Source organism: Aquarana catesbeiana, linkage group LG02 (assembly GCF_042186555.1).
Source record: "Aquarana catesbeiana isolate 2022-GZ linkage group LG02, ASM4218655v1, whole genome shotgun sequence".
Taxonomy (NCBI): domain Eukaryota; kingdom Metazoa; phylum Chordata; class Amphibia; order Anura; family Ranidae; genus Aquarana; species Aquarana catesbeiana.
This window is the reverse complement of record NC_133325.1, coordinates 270,320,349-270,332,647: the sequence shown is the minus strand read 5'-3', so window position 1 is coordinate 270,332,647 and position 12,299 is coordinate 270,320,349. Positions and strand designations below refer to the sequence as shown.

The window sequence follows — 12,299 nt, the reverse complement described above, 5'->3', positions numbered from 1 at the left end:
AAACATCCTCTTATGGGGTCCCCCTCCGGCTCTCACGGCTCCTCCCCGCATCAGGAATATAACCCCGCATAACCACCTAGGAGAAGTTCTCTCCTGAGGGTGTTACCTTGTGGGCAAGCTCCCGAATCCAGCATTTGCATCCACAGGCATGAATAGCGTGTCTCGGCCTGCCCCCCCGGCACCCGCGTCATTGGATTTGATTGACAGCAGCGGGAGCCAATGGATGAGCTGCTATCAATCTATCCAATCAAGAGCCAGGACCTCGTGGAGAGAGGGACAGCGCGTCCCTGCTGAAGAGATGAAGGGGCTCAGGTAAGTAAAACAGGGGGCTGGGGGGCTGGTGACTGCCAGGTGTTTTTTCACCTTAATGCATAGGAAGCATTAAGGTGAAAAAACAGGAGGGTTTACAACCCCTTTGAAAGTCTGTGCGACAAAGCAAATAAAAAAAAAAAAAAAAACAGATCTTTGAGTTGCTAATTGCTTATTAAAGGATTTTATGCAGTACGTGCATATTGCGTAAAATCAAAATGGAAACTTCAAAGAAATTTCCAGTTTAAGGTAATAAAGAGCCATCAGTCAACAAAGTGAAACTACTTCTGCCATAAGCTAACAACAAAAGCCACTGCCTCCTGTGAGGTAGTTGATGCTATACTAGATAGGGCAGAAGGGATTCTGGGATTGTATTGATTCTTTTAGCCACTAATGTGGGCAGGAATGAAAGCAACAGTAAAATAACAGGCCAGAGAGCTTGTCTGTAACACCTGATACCACAAACAGTAGGAACACCCATATGTCTGAAAGTTTAAGTATGAAACATGACTTGTACACTTTTAGTGTAAGTTCATATGCTCAATCAAAGCACAGAAGAAGTGATAAAAGACTCGCCATTCTTTTTAGACAATATGTTATTGACTTAAGTAAAGTTCATCTTTACAAACAAAATAATACACGCACATATTTTTTGCAGAAAAAAAAAAATGTGCATTAAAAAAAATTTTCTGCAGGAGCCTGAAAAGTATTGCACCTGCGATCAGTAGATTCGGTGGGATACGCAGTGTAGCCAAATGCCTGTGTGAATGGTGTCAAAAGCTGGCTTCTAAGGAATAATGGTCAATAGGGAACAAACCTGGCACCATCTTACACCTACAGTATATTGCCCACTCATGTTAGAGAAGTACTGACACCAAAGGATGGAAACTGTGTTCACCAGAATAGGCTGGACAGTGCAAAAGACACTTTGCCAATCCATTCCCAAGTAAATTATCTTTTAATTTATAGCAGCCATTACCATTAAGAGGCTGAATAGGCTGTGGCAGTACGATGCGGACACCATTCACTAAGAAAACAGCCCTATGGCTGACCTGTTTTGTGCTAAGCTAGATAAAGCTGAAAATACACTAAAGCAACATCTACAGTATACACAAGTGGGAGTTGCTGCTTGAGGTTGAGTTCCTGTGCCGAGAGAAAAAAACCACAAGTTTGCAATGCATTGTGGTAAACAGAGACCTCCTATCAGTTTCACAGTATGTGGTTCTCACGTAATTGTTCTCTTTTACGAAAACTGGTATTTAAAGAAATAATTACTTACAATCCTGATGGTAAAGTGCTGAGATTTACACCACTCACAACTTGTACCGTTTCAATGAGAAGGAGATCAAAAACTGCTGAGAGTATCCAGGACCCCAATAAATATGACTGCAAAGAAAAGTTAAACATGTATTAAAAAAGGTGCAAATAAGTAAAATGACTTTTTACACAATTTAACATTACAGACCTTCCCTAGCCAAAAATGTCTTTGCACAGAGCAGCCCCAATCTTCCTCTTCTGGGGTCCACCGCCGAAGCTCCTGGCACCTGTCAAGTACCCACAAAAGCAAACTGCTTGCTAGATGGGCTCTTGTGCATGCTTGCTTCCAAGCCGGCTCCATATACACACAGATAGCGGCTCGGCCCCGTCCCTCACTCCCTCCTCATTGGTTGTGATCGACAGCCAATGAGGAGGAAGAGAGCTGAGACAGCCGCTGCTCTCATGCACATCGCTGGATCTAGATCAAGCTCAGGTAAGTATAAGGGGGGGGGCTGGAGGGGGGACCTGCATAGTGAAGATTTTTCACCTTAATGCATAGAATGCATTAGGGTAAACAACTTTGAGCCTTTACAACCACTTTAAGCCTAAGTGCAACCAAAATACAAAACAGAAGAAAAAAAATGAAAACCAGCACAAGGGATATAACTTACAGTCAGTAGGATATGTGCTGATGCCTCTCCTTTTAGGTGAAATCCTCCTCTGTCCATAACCCCCCAAATCCCCCTCCCCACACCATAATCTTTCAGTGCAGCAAGGGTTAATAGAACTAAGGGCCTATCACAGGCTTTCATCAAGAGTGCCCGACTATACCCTTTCCACCCAGCAGCTCCATTCATAGAAGCTTTACTACAGCTTTTAGGACTGAAACATGATCTCAGAATGGAGGATGCGTGGATGATTGAAAGGTCCACCATTCATAAACTGTTTTATTCAAAGAAGCTGTGGTACAGCTCCTATGAATTAAACAGGGGGAAAGGGCGGCCATAGTCAGACACTCTTGATGAGAGCTTGTGACAGCTCCTAAGTTCTATTGATTTTTCTGTTTTTGTTCTGGCTGCACTTAAAGAGCAGTCTGCTCACATAATTTGTAATAAAAACATATTTGCCATTCTAAAGCTTCCCAACAACTGCTTTGCATATTTTATATATACTGTGATTCTGTACTTGCCAAATATGCTGCAGAAGTCTGGCTGCAGCCATTTTAACTGGCTGTGGGTGTGCCAGAAACCATGAATCAGACTGAGACAGAAGTACAGTTAAATCACACTTGTTTAATAATAATAAAAAAAGGTAAACAGAGTAAACCTAGTCAAAACATAGCCAGAGTTCAGGAACAGGAACGAATAGTCAGACAATCCAAAACGTCAGGGAGCCAAATAACACCGTAGTAGAACAGCAAGCAGGATCTGGAGCCAGAAGGAATGTCAGTCAAGCAAGTCTTTAATAGGAACACAGGAGAACGTCTCTAGAGATGTGACCAAGGCAAAGGCAGAGATCATCTGGGCTGGACGGTTTAAGTAGGCAGGACTGACGAGCAGGATATCAACAGGTGAGTCACTGTGGCGAGATAGGAGCTGGCAATTAGCTGACAGCTGAGCAGCCAGCTCAGAGAAGGAAGGGCTGAGCCCAGCCCTGACAGGGTGGTGTTATATTTCAATAAAGTTTGCTTTAAAAAAAAAAAAAAAAAGTCAACAGTGCATCAGCACTGCATTGACTGCACCGCACACCAGCCCCTGTGCTGTAATGCAGCGGTGTGAATGGACCCGGAAACTTCCTGTCTCGGATTCTCCTTATTGTCCATGCATCACAGGAATGAAAAGCAAGGAAAAAATCTCCCCAGTGGACAAAAACCCTAGCCCTTCTCCCGCTGTATATATACACACTTTAGCTGGATCAGGCTGTAATCTTTTGTGGTCTAGATGGGTTTAAAAAAACTTACAATTTCTTTGGAGTTAGTGAGAGTGGGAAACGGAAATTATTTATTAATCCAATTGTATACAACTTGACTGTGTTGTGTCAAATTGAGTTTAATGGCACCACTTGTATATAACAATGTCTAGCTGTCCAAACTTGATGAAAAAGATGCAAAGAAATGAAGCTGTCGGCATCCTTTCTCCTCACTTGGCACAAGTAAAAAAAAAAATGTGCGCTCCATCAAAATATATATATGGAAACCCCTGATACCAAAACATGCAAATGCCGAAAAGTTTACAGAGGAATACACTCAGAGTCACTCAGCAAACTGTGCATAATGTTAAACACAAGCTGCCTCATTTTTTACTTAACAAAATAAACTGGTAGTGTTAGTGAATCCATTTAAAGAGAATATTAGAAACAAAAGCTCTGAAGTATAAAAGTTATTCAATTTCAGACTTTCATTACATCCATCCTTTTAGATGGTAAGCTCTATGAGTAGGGCACACCTATTCCTTCTGTATTGACTGGTATTGTCATCCTTTATATTGTAAACCACTGCGCAAACGGTTGGTGCTATATAAATCCTGTAGGATAACAATTATTGTTATTGCTACATAGGGTTCCTGTTGGCACAAGGCCATAAATTACATCTCTTGATGCTTCATGCCTGCCTTTGCAATTCTCCATTGCACTAACAAGGGACCTATTCACACGTAAGAAATATCAGTAGACATAATCTACACAAGCCATAATAGGGGGGCTTAGAACCTCCATTTGCCCATCTGTGGTGGTGACAGCAAAAAGTTCTCTCTGGATGATATACAATACATTATCTGCAGAAGCTTGAACATTCATAAAAAAATGGAGACTCCATTTAAAATCCATGCCCCATTGTATCAGCCATAAAACGTAATACAAAGTCAAAACACAGAAAACAAAGTTTCCCATACCTCAAATGGCATATGTATTTCAATAATATTCAATAATCAAGGACAAGGTATCTCATGTAACTCAAACTGTGTACTTTCAAAAAGCCAGTGAAAAAATAACCATGTCTTTGGGAAGAATCACTCATTGGTTTCTTTAAAGTGGTTCTATACTTTAGAAAAAAAAAATCAAAGTCAGCAGCTATAAATACTGAAGCTGCTTTCTTCCAATAAAAGCACACTTAGCTGTCCAGAGATCTAGGACTGTCCTCACTAGTCTTTGGGCTCCCTGCGCAGGCATCTGTAGTGTGGGAAACCAGCTGTGACAGCTTGCGGCTACACAGTCAGCCTACTACTGCACAAGAACGAGCCGGCTGCACTTTGTGAATGGTCCCGCAGCCAAACTGTCTAGGTGATCCAAGTGGGAGCGGGTACCTGTACTAGGTACCCTCTCTCCCCCTTTCTCCAAAAAATAATATGCCAAATGTGGTAGAGGAGGGAGAAGGGAGGAGGACTTAAAGCGGAACTTCCACTTATATCTTGTAGGAACTTAGGCAAAATCTCTGCACCCCAGTTTCTAGCTCACTATTTGCCACTATATCAGAATCTCACTTATTGCTGTTGGTCGCTTCATACATTTTGACCTTGCACAGACTGCTGCAGAAAGAGAACAATCCTTTTGTTTGACTTCATAATGACAAAAAAAAAGGACTGGTATTATAATGCCAAGAACTTCATTGGAGGGAAAAAAAAAATTTATAGAGAGAGCAAGAATAACCTGAAGGCTTATGTACCCACACACATATACAGTTAGGTCCATATACATTTGGACACAGGCACAATTTTCTTACTTCAGCTTTAATTCAAGAGGTTAAACAGAAATATCAAGTACAAATTTTAGGAATTGCAATCATTTTTTCTTTTTTTTTTTTAATCTTTATTTAAGGTATGCGGGTTACACAAAGTGGCATTATATCACACACATCGACCATCAACATCAAATGATAGGCCATAACAGTAGCCCATCAAAAAAAAAAAAAAAAAAAATAATGCTAGGTACGTTAAATGGTATTACAGTCAAGGTTCCAGTACAGTGTCATGGTAATTCAGGAAACTGTGGTCTAAAGGCTCCACAATTTATATAACCTGTACATTAATCTAAACCACGGTGGGAACCACCTAACTGTAAAGAGGGTTAATGTTATTGGACATATGTATACCATTGAATAAGAACAATAAAAATTAAGAATGACAACCTGAGAGGTATAACACCCTTATACCTGGCTAACAGGTACTAAGCCAATGTACTCCAGGGAACTAAAATTATCATTGTACCTGATATAGTGACTCTTATTCCTGGATTCGCAGGAGCAGCACCAGTGGAACACCGCAAACCAAGAGAATTTTCTTTTTTTAGGGAAAGAAAGTGCATCACACCAGAGGTGTCAATGGGGGGGAAGAAAGATAAGAAAGACTAGAAGAAGAAGGAAAAGTAAGGGGGGGAGGGGGGGTAGAAGGCTCTGGCAAGGTTGATGTCCCAAGGCCTTCGGGTTCTCCTATAGCGAGTCACTCAAAAGTAAGACTTGTATTCGTCTGAAAATCGGAACAGATCCCAGTGTGTCCAGCGAGTGTTGAGTTCCTCCTCTATCCCCTAGGGCAGCTGTAAGATGCTCCATCCGCTGTATATCGCACTCTGGCAAACCACTGTGACACTACTGGTGGAGATTATTGCTTCCACGCGCTGGGTTTCAGTAAAGATTTGCGATATCCCTTACAACACATGGGCGTCAGGTTTAGGAGTACTGCTGCCGGGTTATCCTGAAGAGAGACGTCGGTGATCTTGTGAATGATCTCCAGAAAAGGGACAGCTCTGGACATTCCCAGAAGATGTGAAGAAGAGTGCCAGTTTGGATACCACATCTCCAGCACAGAGGGCTATGTCCTGGGAATATTGAGGCTAACACTGATGGAGTCCTATACCAGCGCGTCAGAATCTTGTATGTCATCTACTGATACCTGCTACACAAAAGACGACTTATGTGCAAAGAAGAGGATACAATTCTTTTGATCCTCAGTAAACGTAATGTTGAGGTCTCTCTCCCATTTTTTCAAGTATAGGGGGTCATGTTGAGACGTGTGAGCAAGTAAGATATTGTAGGCGTAAGTAAGGGATTTCCGTATGGGCTCATCTCCGAGGCACAAGTCTTCAAATGACGTAGGCTGTCTACGGAAATCTCCGGATTCAGGGAGGGATCGGAGGAAGTGGGAAAGTTGTGAAATCTTCCACCTGCCCAAGATGGAGGAATTAAGAATGGGATATACACCTGAGGGGTCCACCCACTCAGAGGGGCTAAGAAAAGAAGAGGCTCTAACCAGGCTCTGGTCTGACTGGAGCCAGAAGGACCTGTCAGAAATACCTGGTGTGAAGTCCGGGTGTCCAATTATGGACGTTAACGGGGAGGGAAAGCTGGCTGTCTCTGCTATTCTGAAGTATCTGTGAAGCTCCTGCAAAGTGGGCTCGATCAGTGGGTGTGGGGAGGAGAATCGTGAAAACTGAGTCCCACTCCAAGGTAAGCCTGCTAAGGGAATCGGCACCGTTTCCTGTTCCAGGCAGACCCATAATTTATTGGGTAAATGCCTGCACCAGTTCACTACTCTGTTCATGTGGACCACTGTATAGTAGAGGGCTGGGTCGGGGAGGCCAACCCCGCCTCTGTGTTTTGGCTGCTGTAGAAGTGATCTCCTAACCAGCAAAGGCTTGCCCTGCCAGACATAATTAATGAAAAATTGTACGTAGCTTACTAAAGAATCTCTGCGGTATTTTAACTGGTAGTGCTTGTAAAAGGTAGAGCAGCCTCCTCGGCATGATGTTCATCTTTACAATATTACAGCTACCGAACCAGGAAACCGCCATATTCTTCCATCTGTCTAAATCTAAAGAAAAAACGTTCAGGAGGGGCTGAAAGTTGAGTTGGTAGACAAGATGTAGGTTAGAAGGGATTTTAGTGCCTAAGTATTGAGTCCTCCGGAAGGGAAAATTGCTACTAAGACGAGCCTGAGAGCCACGAGAGAGGGATATGTTGAGCGCTTCTGACTTTTGTAAATTGATTTTGAAGTCCGATAGATCACCATATTGGCGCTTTGCAGAAAGGAGGACCGGGAGAGAGGTATGCGGTTTTGAAACGTAAAACAGAAAATCGTCCGCATAGGCAGTAATTTTGTGGTGGTATGTGTTAGTTGCAAGTCCTCTAATGTCAGGGTTAAGCCTAATGTGTTGCAGTAGGGGTTCTAGGGAAAGCAGACACCCGTCTTGTGCCATTACTGATAGCAAAGGGGCTGAAAGCGGCTCCGTTTACCCTGACCATAGCAGTGGGTGTAGAGTAGATGGCAGAGAACCAAGACAAAATGGAGGTCGGCATCCCCAGGCGTCGCAAGGTGGATAGGAGGAAAGTCAAATTCACCCTGTCGAGCGCCTTTTCGGCATCTGTAGACAATAAATTGAATGGAATGTTAAGATGCTTGGCCCTTAACACAACAAGGACAATAGATGTTGTGGCATCTTGCGCTTCTCTGTTGCGTATAAATCCAACCTGATCTAGGGGGACTATGCATTGGAGGACAGAACCTAATCTCTCGGCTTTCTTTTGCTGTTATTTAACCACTTAAGGACCAAGCCTCTTTTTTACACTTGTTGTTTACAAGTTAAAATAATTTTTTTTGCTAGAAAATTAATTACTTAGAACCCCCAAACATTATATATTTTTTTCTAACACACTAGAGAATAAAATGGCGGTCATTACAATACTTTGTCACACCGTATTTGCGCAGCGGTCTTACAAGCACACTTTTTTTTTAGAAAAAATACACTTTTTTAAATTAAAAAAAATAAGACAACGGTAAAGTTAGCCCAATTTTTTTTTTTTATATTGTGAAAGATAATGTTACACCAAGTAAATTGATATCCAACATGTCAAGCTTCAAAATTGCACCCGCTCGTGGAATAGAGACACATTTTTACCCTTAAAAATCTCCATAGGCGATGTTTAAAAATTTCTACTGGTTACCAGTTTTGAGTTACAGAGGAGGTCTAGGGCTACAATTATTGCTCTCATTCTAACGATCACGGCAATACCTCACATGTGTGGTTTGAACACTGTTTTCATATGCTGGCACTAGTCCGTATGCGTACGCTTCTGCGCGTGAGCTCGTCGGGACGTGGTGCTTTAAAAACCATGACAGGACCTCTTAAATATGAGATCTGGGGTCAAAAAGACCTCAGATTTCATATTTACACTGAAATGCAAAAAAAAAAAAAAGAAGAATTCTCCTTTAAGAGCTATGGGCGGAAGTGACGTTTGACCTGAATCACTGCTGTTTTTTTGTTTTGTTTTTTGTTTTGTTTTTTACAAAAAAAAAAAACCAAAAACATAAATTTTGAAAACAATAAAAAAGCTTTCGTTTTTGTCAGTACATTTTATAAATAAGTATTTTTTTCTCCTTCACTGATGGGTGCTGTAGAGGCGGCACTGATGAGGCACAAATATGCCGCACTTATGGGCACTGATAGGTGGCATTAATGGGTTGCACTGATAGCCAGCAGTGACTGGCATCACTAATGGCCACTGATTGCTGGCACTGGTGGGTAATGGTGGGCACTGATTGCTGGTACTCTTTGCTGGCACTTCTGGCACTATATTCTAATCAGGGCACTGATTATCAGTGCCCTGATTACATGTGTAGATGTCCCCCTGCGAGGAGAAGCCGCTGATCAGCTCTCCTCGCCACATACTCTGTCAGCGTGAGGCGAGGAGAGCCGATGGCCGGCTGTGATTGGACACAGCCAATCACACGTTTAAAGAGTCGCTGTTGCGGCTCTTTACAGAGATCGGGTCGCGCCATGTCCTAGCAATACGGCACGGCTGCGATCGCCGCGTTGCGTGCCCCCACTACCATGCAACAGTTTGCTAAAAAACACCTGAAGGACTCCAAGATGGTGAGAAATAAGATCCGATGGATGGATTAGACCAAGATAGAACTTTTTGGCCTTAATTCTAAGCGGTATGTGTGGAGAAAACCAGGCACTGCTCATCACCTGTCAAATACGGTCCCAACAGTGAAGCATGGTGGTGGCAGGATCATGCTGTGGGGGTGTTTTTCAGCTGCAGGGACAGGATGACTGGTTGCAATTGAGGGAAAGATGAATGCAGCCAAGTACAGGGATATCCTTAACGAAAACCTTCTCCAGAGTTCTAAAGACCTCAGACTGGGCCAAAGGTTTACCTTCCAACAAGACAATGACCCTAAGCACACAGCTAAAATAACGAAGGAGTGGCTTCACAACAACTCCGTGACTGTTCTTGAATGGCCCAGCCAGAGCCCTGACTTAAACCCAATTGAGCATCTCTGGAGAGACCTAAAAATGGCTGTCCACCAACGTTTACCATACAACCTGACAGAACTGGAGAGGATCTACAAGGAGGAATGGCAGAGGATCCCCAAATCCAGGTGTGAAAAACTTGTTGCATCTTTCCCAAAAAGACTCATGGCTGTATTAGATCAAAAGGGTGCTTCTACTAAATACTGAGCAAAGGGTCTGAATACTTAGGACCATGTGATATTTCAGTTTTTCTTTTTTAATAAATCTGAAAAAATGTCAACAATTCTGTGTTTTTCTGTCAATATGGGTTGCTGTGTGTACATTAATGAGGAAAAAAAATGAACTTAAAATGATTTTAGCAAATGGCTGCAATATAATAAAGAGTGAAAAATTTAAAGGGGTCTGAATACTTTCCATCCCCACTGTAACTCGAAATACTGCAGAATTCATCCAGCTGCTTATGTCTTCTGCCACATCATTAATAATCACCAATGACCCAGTGCCACTGGAAGCCATGCATGCCCATGCCATCATACTGCCTCCGCCATGTTTTACAGAGATATTGTGTGCTTTGTATCATGAGCTGTTCCAAGCTTTCTCCACACTTTTTTCTTCTGGTCATTCTGGTAGATTCATCTTAGTTTCATGCGTCCAAAGAATGCTTTTCCAGAACTGGTCTGACTTTTTTAGATGTTTTTTTGCCAAAGTCTAATCTGGCTTTTCTATTCTTCAGGCTTATGAATGGTTCGGATCGGCACACCACGCGATCCGCGGAGCGCTCCGCTGCCTTGGCCTTAGGAAAGGCCGCGGCTTCGGCCTAGCTCCGGAGCAGTGCCCATCTTGGTACACCCGGCGGCAGGCGTGAGCTGCACGCTGATGTCATCACCCCTCTGGCCGGTGTAACGACATATTCAGCGACCCATCGCAGTTTGCTACGGAAGTGATGTCCCGTCGCCGCCATCTTGCTACACCCCACACTCGTTCACAGTAAGGATACACTAAGAAGGGGGAAAGCGGACATCTTGTTACACCCACCGGAGTTTTGCAATTTACACGTATTTATAACAGTAAAGTCAGTTTATATAGTGAAATACAGGACTGACTACTTGGATCTTGAATTTTAAAAGCAGCGTCAGCCCTGCTCATCTCACAGGTTTTCTAATCTGACAGAAGTTCGCTGCTTTTAAAATTCAACATCTAAGCAGTCAGACAGAGTTCTAAGTACTGTATTTCACTGTATAAACTGACTTTACTGTTATAAATACGCGTAAAATACAAAACTCCGGTGGGTGTAACATGTCCGCTTTCCCCCTTCTTAGTGTATCCTTAGTGTGGACGAGTGAGAGGTGTAGCAAGATGGCAGCGACGGAACGTCTCTTCCGTAGCAAACTGTGATGGGTCGCCGAATATGTTGTTACACCGGCTTCTATTCTGTAAGGTAAGACTAAACAATAGTCTTCCTATACTGTATACAGTGGGGAGATGTCTGTGGATATTAGAGTGGGGGAGATGTCTGTGGCTATACAGTGCGGGAGATGTCTGTGGATATTACAGTGAGTGGGGGAGATGTCTATTACAGTGGGAGAGATTGTGGATATTACAGTGAGTGGGGGAGATGTCCATTACAGTGGGGGAGATGACGTGGCTATTACAGTGGGGGAGATGACGTGGCTATTACAGTGGGGGAGATGACGTGGCTATTACAGTGGGGAGGAGATTGTGGATATTACAGTGGGGAGATTTTTTTTTTTTTTGCTGATCCGAAAAATGATCCGATCAGTGACTCTGATCCGAGGAACGATCCAAACCGTGAATTTTTGATCCGTTGCACCCCTAGTTCACAGCAATAGATTCCAAATGCAAATACCACACTTAGAAACAACTCCAGACTTTTTACCTGCTTAACCAGTTGCTGAAAAAAAAAAAAACACAGAGGTGAACAAATATCACCAAAAAAAGCTCTATTTGTGGGAAAAAAGGGAAGTCAATTTGGTACAGCGTCACACGACCGCGCAATTGTCAGATAAAGCAACGCAGTGCCGTATCGCAAAAAATGCTCTGGTCATTAGGGGGTAAAACCTTTCCGGGGCTGAAGTGGTTAATTGATGCAAAAATAATAAACGAGTAGTCCACACCTGGCTCTGTGTATGAGTAGTTAAAGTGGAACTTCAGTAATTTTTTTATCTATCTATTAAATCTTCTGCCCTTGTTGTTTTAACTTTGGATAGTAAAACCTTTTTTTTCTGCCAGTAAATACCTTATACAGCCCACTTCCTGTTCTCGTCTGACAGGGAGAGCCGATCGTCTCTCCCTGCCAGTGCAAACCAAGGAATGACGTTTACCGGCACTTCCTGGTTCACGCGATGATCAGCTGTGATTGGTCACAGCTGATCACGTGGTAAGGAGCCTCCATCAGAGGCTCCATGCCACGATCAGAGATGCAGACTGACACACTGCACCGTCATAAGACGCCCAGTCAGAATAACAGAACC

At 43.0% G+C, this 12,299-nt stretch overlaps 1 protein-coding gene across 1 annotated transcript in view; it reads right to left on the bottom strand.

The window, feature by feature from the left end:
* UBAC2 (UBA domain containing 2) overlaps nt 1–12,299 on the bottom strand; it is a 292,792-nt gene that overhangs the window by 242,174 nt on the left and 38,319 nt on the right. Inside the window, exon 5 of the mRNA XM_073614426.1 lies at nt 1,589–1,695. Coding sequence (XP_073470527.1) covers nt 1,589–1,695 — 107 coding nt within the window. The remainder of the gene's footprint in view (nt 1–1,588; nt 1,696–12,299) is intronic.